The sequence below is a fragment of the Nilaparvata lugens genome, chromosome 7 (genome assembly GCF_014356525.2).
Source record: "Nilaparvata lugens isolate BPH chromosome 7, ASM1435652v1, whole genome shotgun sequence".
NCBI lineage: Eukaryota > Metazoa > Arthropoda > Insecta > Hemiptera > Delphacidae > Nilaparvata > Nilaparvata lugens.
In genome coordinates, this window is record NC_052510.1 from 40,235,314 (window position 1) to 40,255,023 (window position 19,710).

General features: G+C 33.2%; 1 protein-coding gene across 1 annotated transcript; it reads left to right on the forward strand.

The window, feature by feature from the left end:
* Positions 1–2,268: 2,268 nt before the first annotated feature.
* LOC111051784 (probable prefoldin subunit 2) lies at positions 2,269–15,310 on the forward strand. The gene is given in 4 exon segments (XM_022338342.2): positions 2,269–2,480; positions 3,191–3,314; positions 14,671–14,704; positions 14,707–15,310. Coding segments are annotated over 4 exon segments (477 nt in total). The 5' UTR covers positions 2,269–2,331; the 3' UTR covers positions 14,877–15,310.
* The last annotated feature ends 4,400 nt before the right edge of the window (positions 15,311–19,710 follow it).

A 19,710-nucleotide genomic window follows, 5' to 3' on the forward strand; every position in this document is an offset into this window, starting at 1 on the left:
CAGAATACCTTGTGCATTGCTATTATTATATATTTAATAATCCTGTGTTGAAAATCATCATGAGTCAACATAATTCATTTTATTCACCTACTTTTATTGTGAAAAATATGAGATTGTTATCAGCTGAATTGTAATTAATTTTTGAAACCTTTCAATTTCAAATTGTTCATTTTACTCTGGTAATTATGTAGCATATTTTACTATTTGCTTATCATAGTCATATAATATAATAAAATGTTTCTTCGTTATTTGCTTCATTTCTGAAACTCCCACTCTTACATGATTTGAAATTACACCAATGCACACCTACATAATTCTACATTTATAGCCTGCTGTAAGTAGGCCTATATTATTAAATTAAGATATTTCCTTAAACAATAAATCATAAATCTTTCCTTCAACAATAACAATAAATCATATAATCCAAAAAACAATAGTATATCCTATCAAAATAAACATGAGACTGTGTTTAATAGTTTCGATCAAACACAGCCCTCCTTTGGACTGTGTACGAACAAAATTCGGGATTGGAATAATAAGGACTATTAGCCTGTTTTTCATTCCCAATCATTTCATGACAGTTCATATTTGTCCTTGTTAAATAAATAGATGATATGCTTCTCTGAAATCTGGCCCAAAGTTATTCCCTTGCTTGTGAAAAGTTGACAATACTAAAACTACTGCAGTCACAAATGAAAAAAATCTTTTCTTTATTCATATTCAACCTATTTCATTATTTTTGTTCTCAAAAAGTTAACAATGAACTGCTTAATAAAGGGAAAATAACGCTTCCATGGAATAAGACATACAATATAGAAATAAAATAGAAATTGAAACTGTGCAATTTATTTTTCCATAAGAGCCAATGTGTTACAAAATGACGAATCCCACAGCAATGCGGGTTGCCTATCTTTACCAGCTGCCTCACTTTCTTTGTGTTGCTAGTCCATTCCAGTTAGTATACAGTTCAGTGGTAAGAGCAGCTTCTCTTTGTCTCAGAAACAGTGTAACGGCCAGCAACAGTCACAGTTATAACATAGTTATTCAAAAGTACTCTTAGAGTATCTATAGTGAGGTCCACGTTATAATGGTAGTGTACGATTTGCAATGGTGCTGCTATCCTTGTCTATCGTTCAACAAATGTGAAAGAGTTAGGGGTTAGGTTTTATTTAGGTTATATTTGATAATGTTTTATCAGGATAGGTTAGGTTTTTGCTTTAAAATTGCAATATGCTAGAAGGGACTAGGGTCTAGGTAGAGTTATGTTTTTTGATGTTTCAAAGGTAAAAGGATAGGTTAGGGGGTTAGGATTTTGCTTTGAACCACATGTTTGTGAACATGTTCATGAAATGAACCACATGTTTATGTTTTGTTCTAAAGATGACGAATAAATCTAAAGTATTTAATGTGACAGGGTTAGAGGTTAGGTTTAATTTAGGTTATATTCAATAATGTGTTATTAGGATAGGATAGGTTTTTGCTTTGAAATTGCAAAATGCTAGAAGGGGCTAGAGTCCAGTTAGAGTTATGTTTTTTGATGTTTCAAATGTGAAAGGATAGGTTGAGGGGTTAGGATTTTGCTTTGAAATCTAAATTATTAAATGTGAAGGGGTTAGGGGTTAGTGGTTAGATTTTTTTGGATTATATTCAATAATGTTTCATAAGGTTAGGTTGGGTTTTTGCTTTAAAATTGCAATATGCTAGGAAGGGCTAGGGTCCAGGTACAATTATGCTTTTTGATATTTCAAAGGTGGAAAGATAGGTTAGGATTTTGCTTTGAAATTGCAATATGCTGGAAGGGATTAGAAGTTTTTCAAATAGTTATGTTTATTGATGTTTTAAATGTAAAAGGGGAGGTTGAGGTTTCGGTTTTTGTTTTGAAATGACAATATGCTGACTTAGTTAGGTATAGTGTTTTTTAACATCAGTTAAATAACAACTGTTATATTTTATTAATTATATTTTTTAAAAGTACTCTTCCTTTTATTAAATAAAATGATAATATATTGATTATTATATTGAATTTAATGATAAATCATCATTGGATAATAATATCTTCATCAAATAGAATGACGATTGGCTCCAGTTACAGTGCTCGGTAACCATCATCACAAAGAGCGTTACATTCAAAGAACTGACTGAATGGAACGGGAAAAGCCCGTTGCTAACGCATGCGAGATACGGTGCTGTATGAGACAGAAAGTGGTTTGTCTTGCAAGCGTCTGTATGTGCCTTCTTGATAATCTTGATTCTACAATCGCACGCAATGAAAAGAGGATAAAAGACAAAGATAAAAATAAAACTTTTCACACTTCACAGAAATTGAGAAAAATGGCGACAGATTCAACGAAGGTTAGGACTGCAAAAGGGAAACAATTATCCAATGAAGAAATCTATAATGGATTTCAGAAACTACGAAATGAACAAAGACTTCTTGCTAACAAGTTGACTGAAGTAGAAGTGGATTTCAATGAACACAAGTTAGTATTTTATTCACATTTTCAACCTACCGCTAAGTCAATTTTTATTATAATACTTTTTAAATGAATAGTTATTTAGATTGTATGTGCTTGTTATTATCTCTTATTTTAAACACTCTAATTTCTGTTGCGAGAGCCCAATTTAAATTTTACAATTTGTAGTCTTATAAATAATTATACTACCTATTAACTTATCACCATGTGATAACCTTAAACACCCACACATCACATTGTCAATCTAAAAAGCTATTTTTGTCTTTTTTACTCTTCAAAATATCCTATCAAATTTCACATTAACTTAGTTTTATCGTATAATTCGAATTCCAATGATTCAGTTTCATATGTGTAACATCTTATTCCTATAAAAACTTATATTTGCTCACAGATGGGTATGAGCTTTGTAATTTTCAAGCGCAAATGTTGTTTTCTGTCTGATTCAATGAATTTGCGATTTTTGCAGTATCTAAATGAATGAAGTTAATCCTTAAAGTAAGCTCAGTTGAAGATATATTTAATGTTATGGACATAGTAATTCTTTTTCATTGCGCTGGTGTTAAGTTAAGCCATAAAAACAAACTATTTACTTTGTCATAATTTTCAACTTAACATTCCTGTCTAGTCTCATCATCGAGTCACAGTCACCATATTATTATACTCGAGTAAAATGTAAAGATTTACACACAATTTTAATTGCAAAAAATTTCTTGCAGGATTGTCATTGGAACACTACAAGATCTAGATGGGGATAGAAAATGTTTTAGAATGTTCGGAGGAGTATTATGTCAAAGGACTGTCAAAGATGTTCTCCCCAACCTAATATCCACTCGTGATCAGGTAAATCTGATTTTCCAAACTCCAAATAACATAGTAAGGTCTGCGGTTGGCAGTAGCTTATTTGATTAACATTGGTGTTGCTGTCCTTGTTCATCATTCGACAGAACAGATAGTGCTATCCTTTCTAGATCCTCAACGTTGTCAAATCGTGTTTTGAAAATTTATCCTATTAAATTAAGCGAGCAATTTCTGTATATCTAAAACTGGTTATTTTTAATATCGGGAGACCGAGCTTTGCTTTAGAGTGTAAAAGCAAAGAAAATTTGTAACGAAAAATTGAATTTATAGTTTATATTTGTCTATTAATTTTTTCAGTCGTCAAATTATTTTTACAGTTATATGAGGAGGCACAACAGGCTTATGCCCAAAACTGTCCCTTTTCAAATTTATACTACAAAACAGTCCAAATCAAAATCTAGGTTAAGATGCTATCACTCATCAAAATAACAATTTATTCACACTCCAAAAACCAAATACGTCATCAATTACAAAATAGTTGTACTATGAATTTGATTTAGTATGATACACTATGTTTGCTACAATATTTGTTAATATACTACTTACTATTCTACACTAACAGCATCTAGTTACTATATTGGACTTTCTGAAAGAAACATGTTTTCTAAAAGAATGAGAAATAAACAAAAGTGAGTTTTTCCTGCTCGATTGATTATTCCTCTTGTGAGATTGCAACCATCACTAAGTACCTGATTGAATGAATACAAAAGTTCAACAGCTGAGTCATAATTTTGTCTCAGTCCTACAAACATACACTCGCTCACTCACTTTCATCATCAACAGCCGACAAAATTTCCAGCTGTTTTTCCAACGACGTATTTATCCTTTTAATGGCGAGTTATCCCAGGGTTCAGACCTGGTGCAATCGAATTTTCATATCATAAACCTACTTTGTTCCAAATTTTGTGAGAATCGTTAGAGCCGTTTTTGAGATCCGGTCACATACAGATATATGAATATATAAACAGAAATTGCTCGTTTAATAGTATAGGATATCTGGTTATTTATGTTCAACGGATCTCGAAACGGCTCTAACGATTCTCACAAAATTTGGAACATGGTAGGTTTATGGTATAAAAATTCGATTGCACTAGGTCTCATCCTTGGGAAAACTCGCTGAACGACATTAAAAGGATAATTCATCCTTGGCTGAAACAGCTGCGACTTTCGTCGTCTGTGGATAGTAAAAAGTGAGCGAGTGATTCTGTGGAAAATCAAAATATCGTATCCCCGAAATTCATAAGCTGATGTATAGGCAGCTGTAAAATATAAACACGATCATTTTAGAGAATTGTGTTCTGTTTATCAATAAAAAAATTACGAGCGAAGCTCGGTGCTCCGATATTAAATATAATCAACTAACAGGTAACCCGTGAGGAAAATGCGATCTCCTCATGCCCAGGAAACATTTAAAATTTATTATTCTGTCAAAATCTTATTCATTCTATATTATAAAACTTCGTGTATAATCTTCATCAGAGTTTATTTTTCCGGCTAAAAAGTTTGATTGGTCTTGAACCAGCAACCTTACTTTCATGAGTCGCACGTGCTACCAATTACAGAATTATGGAATCACTTGGAGAAAGATCTATAAGGTTGGGATTTTATTGTTGCGTAAACTTTGAATAACAAATTTTATAAAAATTGTAGTAAATTTATTGATAGCAATGAAAATAAGCCTATATTGGAAACACCCTCAGTAAATTCAGAAATTTTATATAAGGGTGTGATCATATTGAATGCGTTTTATGCGCAAGTGTACGTTGGATCATGCATGAGCAGAAAAACAAAATCTGAAAAGTGCTATTGAAACACGTTGTGACTTTCATGTTGCTGCTCTCACTGAACGTAACCAGCAACTGCAAGCGGTCAGTGTGAATGTTACTATGGGTTGATAGAATTGGCTAACTCGGAATTCGCTGACTCGCCATATGAATCAATACCACATGATCAGAGCAGTTTTGATTCATACGGCAGTTTAACATGGAGTCAGCGAATTCCGAGTTAGCCAATTCTATCAACCCGTTACTATTCCTCTGTTCATATTTTGTTACTCATCTGCGTACGCACTTGGTCACATGTGCTAGTACACCAAACGTGCACTTGCACATAAATCAAATCAAAATCTTTATTGCCGAAAACATTGAACAATGTTATAACAACGTCAGTAGCTGAAAAATTACAAACAGAGCATAAATAATAGGCTACAAGTCACACATATAATACAAATAAACAATTACATAATTAATGTACTGGAGCTTTTATTGGAATATAAATATCACAGCAACTAAAATTGAGTTCCCACACAAATAACAAAAACTTAACGACACACTACCTGCTTAGTGTAGAATCTGAGTTGAAGTAATCCTTAATATAATAGGAACACTTTTGAATGAGTATTTTCTTTATAATAGGACTTAAAATTATTCTCATCCATTGTTCTAACCTCGAGTGGTAATTTATTAAATATCTTGATACTCATTACTCATTGCTTAAAACTTTCCTTCAGGAAAGAAGACAATCAGTTAAAATCAATAATAAGATTAGTTGCCCTTTGGTAATCTGTCATGGAGTACCGCAGGGATCTGTCCTGGGACCTATATTATTTTTAATATATATCAACGACTTATTTAAGGGTGACTTCAATGGGGAAATAACTACTTTTGCTGATGACACTGCCTTGTCATATAATACAGACAATAAAATCCAACTTCAGTTAGAAGATCGCTCTGGTTTTCTTGTAATAAATTATCTATGAATGTACAGAAAACGAATTATATTATTTTTAGTCTTGCTGGGAGTCAAAGCCTTCCAGATCCTATACTTCTTCACTCATTTGACTGCAGACGAGACCAATGTGATTGTCCCATAGTTGAAATGGAATCCACAGTAAAATATTTGGGTGTGTTCCTGGATAACACCTATCTTGGAAACAACATATATCAGTCCTTAAAAAGTCTCTCCACTTTTACTTCAGAACAATGTTCAGATTGAAGGGGCTTTGCAATCAGAATATACTTAGAGATATCTATTATGCGTTTGCCCATTCAAGACTTAGATATGGTTTGGGTTGTTGGGGGGGGGGGGTTAACAAAAATCATTTATTAGAGTAGTTGCTGGCGTGGGTTATAGATACCACTCTTTTCCACTATTTCTCCAATCTGGGATTTTACCGCTGAGACATATGTATGTCCACAAGGTATTGTCCATGTTTTACTTGATAAATGGAAATGACGGTGTAACAGTGGACTATTGTGATTTGGTTGAGGGTCCCCATCTAACAAGAGGAGTGGTAAATCACAACCTACGAGGAGTCAGGCTAAACTGCACTCTTTTAGGAAGTCATTTATTTTTCTTACACTTAAATTTTTCAATCAATTACCCAATGATATCAAAATAGTTTTCAGGTCTCGTGATAGAATACAGTCGCTTAAATCTATTATCAAGAAATGGCTACTAAGGATGATCTTGATGATCTTGAACTAATGGCTACCCGAGAGGATCTTGAAACCATGTACAACCCTATGATTTAATTTCCAGTGACGAATGATCTATTGCTCCAATTTTGCCAAAACTGATTAATGTTATTTTTTTCTTTGTTTCATTAATATATTCTCTACACACTTCAAAATAGTTTTAAATAATGTTTTAGTGTTTGTTTAATAATTCTTAAAAAAGTGTTTGAGTTGAATTCATTGTTTCCTATTGACTGGCTCATTATTCTTCTCCGTTATATTCCTAAACTCTGGTAATGTATTGTTATGTTTTTTTTCCTATTCATTTTTTTTTTTATTCCATATCATTTTTGAAATATATACATATTTTTTGTTTTTCTTTCGTCCTGCATGATGAATAATAGATTATTATAATTATTAATATTAGATAAATTTTTCATATATTTTCCTTGTTGAATTTGTATCTGCCAGCTTTCTCTGTTTTGTTTCTTGTCTAACTGCATTGCTCTCAACTGTACTCCATCATGCGGACGTGATTTTATCACTTGCATGATTGACTATTTCCACATATTTTTCATTTATAGCTGTATAGTGTAGGCAAGAATGGAGATTTATCAGTATTATTATTTATTTTTTTAATATTTAAGTGATGAATTTCCTTTATGTATTATACTCCATTATTATGTGTCATTATCATTATTTTAGTATTAAGAAGTAGTTGGTTATTTTCTTACACTTGCACAAGCTGTTTCTTTACTTTGTTCTTTTCTTGTGGAAATAAATATATTATTATTATTATTATTATTATTATTATTATTATTATTCATGTAGCGCCAATTTTTTTGAGCCGTAGTCCAATGGTGAGCGTCAATTCTAATATTTTGCCTACTTCTTGTATTGTAATCGTGAATGTTGCCATTCAGAGTACACTTGTGCGCATGCTTCCTCATATATAACAAACATGTAAATATGTAGAGAGAGGGAAGATTCAATAGTTTCAAGTTCAAGAAGAGTGGCTTACAAGTTGCCAGTGGTGGTGCATGACAAACTATTCTTACTGCTTTCTTCTGAAGCTTGAAGAGTGTAGGTGACATTGAGCTATTACCCCACAATTGAATACCGTAGGCTAAATAACTATAAATATGAGCATAATATACATTAATTATCACCTCATGACTAACAATATTTCTTAGCCTACGTAACATGAAAATACCCTTGGCAAGCTTGCCATATACATCAAGGATATGAGCTTTCCAATTAAGATTGTTGTCAAGTCTTAGCCCTGGAAATTTAAAGGAACTGAATTTTTCTGTTGAAAGTGAATTGTAGGTTTTTAGTTTTAAGCTTGTTTAGGCGAAGAGTGTTAGCAGCACACCAATCTTCAATTTCTTTTGTGCAACTCTCAGTTGTAGTGTCAATAAAACTTTCATCAATAGGTACCACTAATACTTAATCCAAAGTCATCTGCAAAAGGTATGGGTATCTTTGCAGCATTCATTGATGAAATTTGGCAAGTCATTTATATAGAAGTGGCCCCAGTATTGATCCCTGTGGGACCCCAAAACTTATTACTTCTCCACTTGAGACTTTACCATTTTCAATTACTTATTGTAACCTGTTGCTGAGGTAAGAGCCAACGAGATTCACTGCTGCCCTGTCAAGACCATAGAATGATAGCTTATCACATAGTTTTACATGTTCCACTGTATCAAATGCTAGTGACAGATCGAAGGACCTTAGATTAACTTTTCTCTTCTGTTCCAAGCAGCTTATATTATCCTGAACTAGATTTAACACATTGTCACATGTACTCAAGTTTTTTTCTTGAATCCGTAACTGATCTTTCGATAGCAATTCGTTATTCTCAGTATTCAGCTAGTTGCTTGTGGAGGAGCTTTTCAAAAATCATGGAAAATATCTGTACAATACAATGGGTCTGTAGTTTTCTATTTTCGACTTGTTACCTTTCTTATGAGTAGGTATCATCTTAACTTTTTTGAAGTCATCAGGGAATATACCCAAATCTATACATCTATTAAATATATGTGTCAGTATTTCAGATACCTTAGTAGCAGCTAATTTCAAAATAAGAGAGTTTAAGCCATAGACATCTAAGCAGTTACTGTATTTCATTCCATTTATAGTAGCAAATACCTCTTCAACCTTAACATGATTGAAGCTAAACTTTGTAACTGGTTTTGGTATTTTCTTGACATAATACCTGGAATCAAAATTGCTCTTGGAAATAGTTTTCATTTGCTTGTCTACTCTATCAAAAATCTATTTTTGTCGTCAATTGGCATATTACATTCAATTTTTGAAGATTTACTATTTTTACAACATGTATGTTAACTATTTCCCAAGCCGCTTTAGTTTTGTTTTTACTATCAGAAATGAGTTTACTGTTATATTCAAGCTTTGCTTTTTTATTGCTATTTTATATTGTTTTTTACTCTTCTAATACTCCTCCTTTATAGTGACACTAAGGCTATCTTTATACAAATAAAATAATTGTTGACATTTTATTTTCAAGATTTGCAATTCTGGTGTATACCATTTATTATAATCTCTACTCTGGCATATCTTCCTTATCACCAGTGGATAAGCCATAATAACCGCTCCCATAAACAAGCTCTGAAATTTTTAATTCTATGACTAATATCATCGAGCTCATAGACAGAAATCCAGTTTAATGATTCTAGATATGCCAGGAATAAGTTTGTGTTATCTGCACTAATTTGTCTTAGTAATATTGTTTTTCTGTTTATTGATACAAGACCTATTTTCAATTTTAACTTTCAGACTCAAGGCATAATGATCCAAGAAAATAGTATGCAATACTTTAGTCCTCGTCGGCTGAAATGTATATCAGTGGTAATGTTGTCTATACACGATCCATGTGAATTAATATTAATAATATTTGGTCTCGTTATTTCCCTAGTTGTAATAGACATATTAAAACTAGCCAACAAGGTACATAGTTCATCTCTGCTTTCTGATTCAACATTAAAATCGGCTCCTAATATAACATTGCAATTAAAATTAAACAAATAACTCAAAATTTCATTAAGCAGCTCTAGGAATTTTCTAAAATTGCTCGTTAAAACACTATATGGCCTATAAACAGATACAACAATGATATTCAATTCCGGTATTCGAATGGCGCAAGCTTCGCATGTCATTTCCACTGACAAATCTCTTATTTTTTCTATTTCCCTTCATTCAAGCTCATTTTTTAAGAAGATAGCAGCCACTCCATGAATTATATTGGTCCTACAGAAATATGAACCTAACTTGAATCGATCAACATTCACATAAGTCATATCATCTTTTTTTAGCCAATGCTCGCTCAGTAATATTATTTCAGAATTATTCTCATGCACAATAGTTTCCAAAAAATCAATTCTATTACCTAATCCTTGAACATTCCAGCGCAATACATTTAATTGATTATCTTGTATATTTTGTCCATTTCTAAAAAATGTATATCAACCGAATCCGACGATAAACTCTTCATGTCACTATCATTGACTCCTTTAACATCATAGTTCATAGGGTTAGTATCAGGTGAGTCCGAATTTCCTGGGATTGTTTGTTGCGCTGGTGTGGGCGAGTCATGACTGATCTCAATCGTAGAGTTGTGTAACAAATCTGGAGCCTGGGTTGCATCTGATAGTTCTCCCTCGCTAATCATCGTGGAGCTTCTTCTGTTAATCTGCTCTGTGACCTGTGTCAGTAGATGATTTGCTAACACCGCCTTTCCTCTCCTGTTAAGATGAAGACCATGCTTGGTGAAATGCCATCTCCTGAGCAAGCAGTTTATATCCTTGTAGCTACGACCCGGTTCACCCTAGTAATCATTCAAAGTCTTTGATACAATGGAATTAGCATGGAAGAAATCTCTGTTGAGTTCAGGTGCATCGTATCTATGAGGAATACTGTAAACCTGGATGTTAGTTTTCAGCTTACATTTTAAAACTGTTTCCATTGACTCAAGTACAGACAATTGATAGGGTTCAATATGATGACAGTCATTAGTTCCCCCCATCACAACAACAAAATCCTCTTCTGTGAAATCACTGATAAAATTAAAACCGTCCTGGACTATGTGCTTGAGTTTTGCTCCTGGTTTCGAATATACAAAAATTTCAAATTCATCTCCTATATCAGTCAGGTATTTGCTTAGTTCTTCTCCTTGACTATCGGATAAAACTGTCAATCTTCTCTTCTTCCTACCGGTAGTTAGGTTTTCAGTCTCATTTTTCCTTTCATCAATGCCCATCTGTTTTCTATTTTCATGTCGGTTCACTGGCGTTTTACACTGGTGGTCCTCCACTCCCATCATGTATTAATTTACATACGTCTCACATGCAGAAGCTGACAAATCTTCCGTAGAAAGCAGAGTAAATCTATTATTCATTATTCTCTCTACAAACAGTTTTAGATTCATTCGTATTTCTTGGACTAATAAAATCATTTTCAGGATTGTTCACACTAGGCTTAGTAAAACCGTTTACTCGTCCCATTGACTTATTTTGATTATTTATCAAGTCAATTATCGCAGTTTTGTTCAGCAGATCATCTTTCAATAGTTTTATTTCCGTCTCTGGAACCTCAATACTAGTTTTTAACATTTTATTCTCTTTCTCAGCCCATTCCTTATACACTAATGAGTCATTAAAATGCTCCTTCCTTTTATTCTTCTCTTCTTTCAGAAGCGTCGCCATCGAATCATTCTCATCTGATATATCTTTTAGCGTTTTCCTTAGGTCACTATTATCCGAAATTACACTGTCCAGCCTATTCAGCACTTCAACAATATGCGGGGTCACTTCAGCCACCGCATTGTCCGTTGATGTATCTGCAATACTCGCAAGTAAACTTCTGTTATTTATCGCGAATTCTATCACCAAGTCGTTACCCAGTTCGTTTTTTAAATCACTTAGTTACAAACCCTGTTCGTCATTATTTAACTTTTGGCGTCTGTTCCTGGTCAACATGCATTGGTTAATTTTGAAATTCACAAGTGGCGCTTGGAACGTTGCTAGGATACAGGTGTAAACAAACGACAATGTCAACAGCTGATAAAGTCAAAACGTCCTATCGCCGGTAGGAGGCTAGACTATCTTATCATAAGTCTTCGTAATCTGTTTGCCGATAATATCATCACAACACATAGTCCGGGCGCAAATGTCATGAATAAGGCACTCCGTGCTCATTTTTTAGTAACAGCCGTGGAAGATGTCTCAATTTCTTCATTAGGTCTAGCATAATAAGGATCGTGAAGAAGATAAGTCGAAATCACAGGCAAACACCTCGGAAACAAGATGGCCGCCAAAATTTTCAGGGTTTTGCTATATCGCTTGTATTTCAATAACCGTTCAAGATATTCAACCGTTTTTTAGACGAAAATATTTTTAAAATCTCCTACAATTTTTGTCTTATAGAATTTTCCTCTAAAACACATATTTTTTAGTTATAACCTTCAGAAGGCCAAAAAAACGTTTTCTCTAAATTTGTTCAAATATAATTCCATTATAACTTTTTTTGAAAAAATGAGTTCTCCAAAGAAAACCCTGCATGATTTCTGGTGCGTTTTTCCATACGCATGAGGTAACAAGCAATAATACTTGTGTTTGTCTACTGCGAATACATATAAAGGGTGGAAAGCGAAATATTGTCCCCGAAAAATGTATGTTTCAAGTTCTTGAAGTTGAATAAATAATGGAAAGAGTGGTCGAAATGAGATGATTCTCTCGAACATCATTGTTTGGTTAATTTTAAACACTTTGGTGGTAAAACCAGTCCGATATCTCTCACAATAACTGAATAACAAGCGATATAAAAATTTCTGTCAATAATGACCGCCATCTTGTATTATTCAATGATGTCGAATATTTTCGTTGTTTCCATCATCAATATTCTTATTCGTCTTGTTGTAACGAAGAGATTGAGACCATTTGCAGTCTCTATCTTAAAGTAGTCATGAAACAATCGATTTTATAGTTCTAGCTTGTTACCTCATGCGTATGGAAAAACGCACCAGAAATCATGCAGGGTTTTCTTTGGATGGCGCTGGAGAACTCATTTTTTCACGTACAGCTCATGAAGATATATCGTTCCAAAGTTAAAAAAACGCTCTAAATTTCACAGATTCAAAATTTCTCTGTATCTCTTGCACAAAAAAAGTTATAATGGAATGATATTTGAACAAATTTAGAGAAAACGTTTTTTTGGCTTCTGAAGGTTATAACTAAAAAAATATTCGTTTTAGAGGAATAAGACAAGGTGTTTGCCTGTGATTTCGACTTCTCATCATCACGATCCTTATTATGCTAGACCTAATGAAGAAATTGAGGCATCTTCCACGACTGTTACTCAAAAATGACCAAGGAATGACATTTGCGCCCGGACTAACACTCAAAAGTAGACGTAGTTCATCAAACATGCACAATACTGAAACAACTTATACGACACTACTTTTACTATAATTTTCAGCCGGCACAAATATTGAGGTTAAAAACTAGAGAAGTTCATAAGTCTTTTACGAAAAGAAAGCTATACGGCCACTGTAACTATTTCAGTTTTCTCTGAGAATACTTTATTTACACTTTTCGGAAATCAAATAATAAATAACTTTGTAAGTAAAACAAGTTAAATTAATAATATTATAGAAAGCACACTAAACCACGTATTATTACCGTCAGATCAGGCCTGCCACCCACCCACATATACATACGCATTCAATTTGATGTGTATTGACCTTAAAATTGCAAGTTTATCAGTTTATTAGTTCATGTAGTAATAATTCGTCAATTGTAGATTTCCTGTTTTTATATTATTATCCTGTAAGAAATTCCTTCCTGTTAGTTCAGTTAACGAAGGTTTATAGAGGAAAAAGTTTGGAAGACAAGTTTTGACCCTGCGGATCTGTTTAGGATAGTAGAGATAAAATATCCCCACCTGTACTAAGGGGGTGGGGTGGTTAAAAAGTACCATTTTTTGGTTTCTCGCATAAAACTCGAAAACTATGCATTTTACGAACATAACTTTTCCATACAAAATTGAACGATTTTTAACAAATTTTATAGTTTTCCAGATATCCGCTCATAAAGGTGTGACATTCAAAACAAAACACGTTTGCCTCCAATGTTTTGCTATTTTTGCTGTTATAACTTTTCAAATGCCGCCACAGTGACGGTCACAAGTTTAGGTAACTTACAAGTATTTCAGACTCCTATTTGATTTGTAGATTTTTATGGAATAAGCTTTCTATGTATTCAGGGGAAAGATTTAGAAACCAAGTGTTAAGTTTCCTTCTCGAATAGCTTTAAATGTTACTGATGCAGCCTGTTTGAGAGTGATGGGCAAAGCATTGTAAAATTTAGGAGCTAAAAATAATAATGGCTTGCAGAAGAGAGTGTACCTGGGTCTAGGGCAAGGATAGTATAATATCTACATACTATTCTTGAGCCTAGGGCACCTTTTACGTGAAACTTTTTAAACGACTACAGTTATCAAAATTGCAATAGTCTATTGTTACACCTCCATTACCACTAATTTGAAAATCATTAATAGCACCTTAAAATGAAAATGAATCTTACATACTGGTAAAATTTTAAGATGGAAACTATTACTCATCAAATTCTACAGCTGTATTGGAAAATTTTTTTATTCTATTCATTTATTTACAATATTCTTATCTATATCAGTACTATTATAATCATTATTGAAACATTTATAATGATTATATACTCATATGTATTGGTCTGTTACTACAATACAGCCAGGTAGACTTGAATAAGGCTGAAATAACAAAAAAGTAATATGTTGGTTATTATTAATTAATATCTCGTTGGAAACTAATGTATTTACTTTTGCAGTTGAAGAACCTGATCGAAACTCTGAACGATCAGCTAACAAAAAAGGAGCGGAAATTAACGAGTACAAAGAAAAATACGACATTCGATTTCAAAGAGAAATGGGAGGTCCTTCAGGAAGTGGTGGTGGGGGTGGAGGAGCAAGCCAAGAAGGAGGGGAGAAGAAATCAGAACCTTCGAGAAACGTCATCATGGTGAATCCAATGTAAATAACATTATTATAATAATTGATGGACAAGTGAACAATGTGATCGAACGTTATAGAGTTGCGAGTGAACACCGAGTGCTTGAATAATATCAACGAATTGGACTATTCATTTTCTGTGAATTCGTTGATCATCATTGTTTTATCTTATTAAAACTCTTCCAATGAGATGTCACAAATCTCTAAGCTAATCAACTTTTCACGGCATAGAAATTCTCACAGTATTAGTTCTTGTTTTCAAGCAATTCAATCATAGGAGAAAACGTGAGACTTGAAAATCGTTTTTTTATAATGTTATTTAAATTGCTTTACTAACGTTGTGTTGTGATAGTAATATTCATTGTTGTTCTTACTTAGCCTCGAATTAATGTAATGCTTCAGAAATCTAATGTGAGATAAGAACTGATGGATTAAAAAGTACGTTGATTGGCAACATTTCATAGTTATTTTTTAAAATTATAAATCATCCATGAAGTCTGTAAGAGGGATCCATTTTGATCGTGCTCATCTTGATAATCCAGAATTTTATTATTATCTTACTTTTTTGTTAATCTATGATCCTGTATGATTTGAAAAAGTTGATTGTATGGGAGGGTCATGTGTATGAGAAGGCCGGCTGCGCGGTAACTTTGCCCTCCAAGACAGCAATAATACAATTCAATCCTGTTTTGTATTTCAATCCTAGCCAGATTTCTATAGGCCGACAGGTTATTCTAATTGGTGGATCCAGTTTGAAAAATAAATATTTATTGAAATCAGGTACTTATACAATTAGGTACTTTATTGTTCTGTAAACCTTACCAATGGAAATATATACAAATATTTTTTCACAAAATTTACCTTAGGGCGGGCCCTATTAAGCTGGATTCCCACATATCAGCAGTTATTGGAAGCTCGGCCCTCATAGTCATGTCTTGAGTTTCGGGAGAAGGTATAACTTACTAAAACTTATAACTAGTGGCCAAGTCAGGTTTGTATGGTGGGTGATCGAAATTATCCCAATTGATTTGCTGGAGAAGCTTTTGGTTGCACCAGCACTGTGAGTCCGAGTTGTCATGCATCACAACGATTCCGCAAGTCATTTCAACTGACGTATTTCATTTTTCGAGACCATTCACACACAATCTCATCACTCATAATGTTTCCTGCATAAACTTGAATCATTATGGCCGGGACACACATAACCGCACCGAGCCCGCGCCGCGGCACGGCCGAGTGACGGACGTACTACGGCGAGTGAGAAAATAAATGCTTTCAAACGTGAAGGGACACATACTACCGCACCGCGTCAGCACCGTCACCGTGTTTGTTGCCCGAGCCGTGCCCGCGCCGTCACCTGCTAGTTCAGTTTACTTTTTGACGGTGACGGCGCGGGCTCGTTCATCATAGAGAGTGAAAAACTTATTGAAGTGGTACGGAATTTTCCAGTTTTGTACGATCAAAGTGATGAGAAATATGGTTGAAAGGAAAAATACGTTAAACCAGAAGTAAAATTATAACCAAATAATAAGTTAAGACAATGGTATAATAGACATAATATAATAAATAATAAAATGAACCACAAAAAATATAAAGGAAGGAACCCGTGACTGTGTCTTAAATTTCAAATTTAAAACTAATTACGTTAGATACTGAACTCCTTCACACTGTGGTTTTGGTTTTTATTAGAAGAAAAAGATAAAGAGAGATAAGTCAGGGTCGTGTTTAAGGGAATGTATAAAGTGAAAGGCAAAACAAAGGTTAATTATGAATTTATTAATAAACTTTAAATTGAAATTAATTTATAAAAATTGATTAAAATATAGTAATAATTTAAAATATACAAGATGATTGAGTTTTTGAAAGTACTACAGTTCAAGTTTAATTTTATACAGTAAAAAATCTGGTGTGGCGCACTCACACAACTTTCCTTGTCGTTATGATAATTTATCACCTGACGCTAGTGTTCCCGCGCATAAAAGTCTACTATTCAAAGATCCAAGACAGCTGGTGACAAGACAATAACACTGGAGACACACGAAGTCTGCTACTTCTTCATAGTGAATGATTCAATAGAATCAACAGTTGCCAACAGTTTGCAATTGAAATAATAACATTTTCTCGAATTTCGAGCTTATTTTCAATTTAAGTGAAAACGTTACTAAACATTAATTTGTAGAGATTTTCATGCTTAATATTTTCCACTTAGAATTTTTTGTTTAAATTGTATCTGAAGCCTAATACTTGAGAATCTAAAATCAAACTTTGCATAGATGGGGCGAAGCTCCTGGAATTTTTACAGATATGAGACTTGTGGCAGTTGATAGAGCTTATCAATGACTATTTTAGGTATAAATTTGATCAAAATCGTTGGAGCCGTTTTTGAGAAAATCGCGAAAAACCCTGTTTTTGACAACATTTTAGCCGCCATCTCTAATTGATTTAGATCGAAATCGTTTGTGTCGGATCCTTATAGGGGAAGGACCTTGAGTTCCAAATTTCAAGTCTTTCCGTTAATTGGGAGATGAGATATCGTGTACACAGACTCACATACACTCATACACACACACACACACCACACACACACACACACACACATACAGAACAATACCCAAAAACCACTTTTTTGGACTCAGGGGACCTAGAAACATATAGAAATTTAGAAATATTGGGGTACCTTTTTTTCGGAAAGCAATACTTTCCTTACCTATGGTAATAGGGCAAGGAAAGTAAAAATTTAACAAACAGTTCCTATTTACCAGATTATTTTAAGAGTAAAATATAAAATCAAAATATTGAACACCACTAGTTAAAAATATGATTACAGTCAAAAATAAAAGAATTAATAAATTTCAAAGAATGATTGTGATTAGGGGAGCCTTGCTTCAATAAACTATTGTTTGCTTAGAAGAAAATTTCAACTATAAGCTTCAAGAAATTAATTAAGACTGTGTCTATAGATATGAATTTTAAAAGAAGTAATAATTAAGTTTGCTCTTTACTATGATGCTATAAAATTCAATAAACTTATTGGGCTTTTTAGGGTGGGGTGGTGTGGATTTGAGATTTAGAAAATTGAAAATTCTAAATACAAACTTTACCTGGTTCAGTCAATTCCCTATAGGATAATTGAAGCCTGAAACCAAAGGATCACTCCTACACTGAACACTGTCCAAAATCCAAGAGACTAAGCTCACAAGACATGGTCTGCCTGCTTATATACCAGCACCACGATTTTCCACCCCTCATCACCCTTCGCCTTCTAGCTCCGCCTACACTCAAACTCTTCAGCCAAATATTCAGCTTACAAACTGAATTCAAATATCAATTTGAATTTACTCTAATGCTCATTATGATATATCATTTTGAACTATGGCTCCCCTTGATTATTAAAACAAATGATATCATACATTTTACCAATATTCTTTTAAACTCTGAAGTTTGGATACTGACAATTAAATACATACTCATCGAATTTGATTAATACAGTAATCAATTTTATTAATCTATGGGAAATACTTCAATAATAAATACATGAAATGAACAAAATACAATTTCATACAGTACATCATTACAATTCAATTGAATAAATCAAATTAATGAGATACTTTTATTAATTAAGCAGGTTTCTTATACTCATTGTATAACTATACTAATTGTCAATATGTTTCAATCAAACATACCTAATTCTATTTACAAATTTACCCTTAGCCTAAGAATCCGGATTCAACTAACTTACTTAGCATATAATAATTTATTATTAAATCATAATTCATTGTACAAAATATATTTTTTGAATAATTTATACATAGCCTGACCTACTTAATGACCTAATTTATATAGACATCTACTCATATCATGTTTATTCAAATAATTGCTTCAATAATATTCATATGCTAACCACGTGGTAACATTGTAAACTACATAATATCTATATTCTACTACTCTCATAACTATATAATTATCTATATTGCTATATACCATCTACATATACCTACCATCAACTTATGCTATAGCTATAAACAAGGTTTAACACAAAACACATTGGGCCATGTGGTTTCTATTGTAAGCGTGCCTGTGAATAACGTTAAGAATATTGTTAGCAAGTTTCTAGGAAAGAATTAATTTTGTTTCAACTATTATGAAAAGAATTACCACTGTCCTCTGGCTAGGTAGGCTATTCAAATGTATTCTCAATAGTTTCGAGAAACTGTTCTTTTTATTATTCTAGCTCTCGAGCATCCATATTCTTATTAATACAATATGTTCAGAGCACATGTTACAACAAATAACAGAAATCTTCAATTTTTCAATTTTAGGAGAGCACGTGGTCGCCATTTGTGGCTCAATACATAAGGCAGAAGATAACAATTTTATTGCTGATATATATTTCCGCTACATGACCTGCTCTAGAACATGGGTTTCCCATAGTTGAGTAGGTTAATTTCTGAAAAAATGCAATTTATTTATATTTGTAGTAAATTTCATATATTGTATTTGTATTTTTAAATATTAGGTATGTACATTTTATTGATTAGATTGTTTATTTGTATATTAATGGAAATAAAATTTATTTGTATTTGCATTGTGGTATTGTTATGCACCGAAATATACCAGCACTATGGTACTCATGTTCTGTGTCTACAGGTAATTAATTTAATAATGGAAAATATAAATTTAAATCATATGTAAGAAGATTTTGACAGTGTTATATTATTAATAATAGTTTAGCCCATTCAGAAATCAGAGCACAGTAGCACTACAGAACTGAGACACTGCTTTTGCTCGGCTGTCGCACGGATATGTGTGTTCTCCTACCATCATCACCGTGTCGCGGACGTAGCTCGGTCGTACCTCGG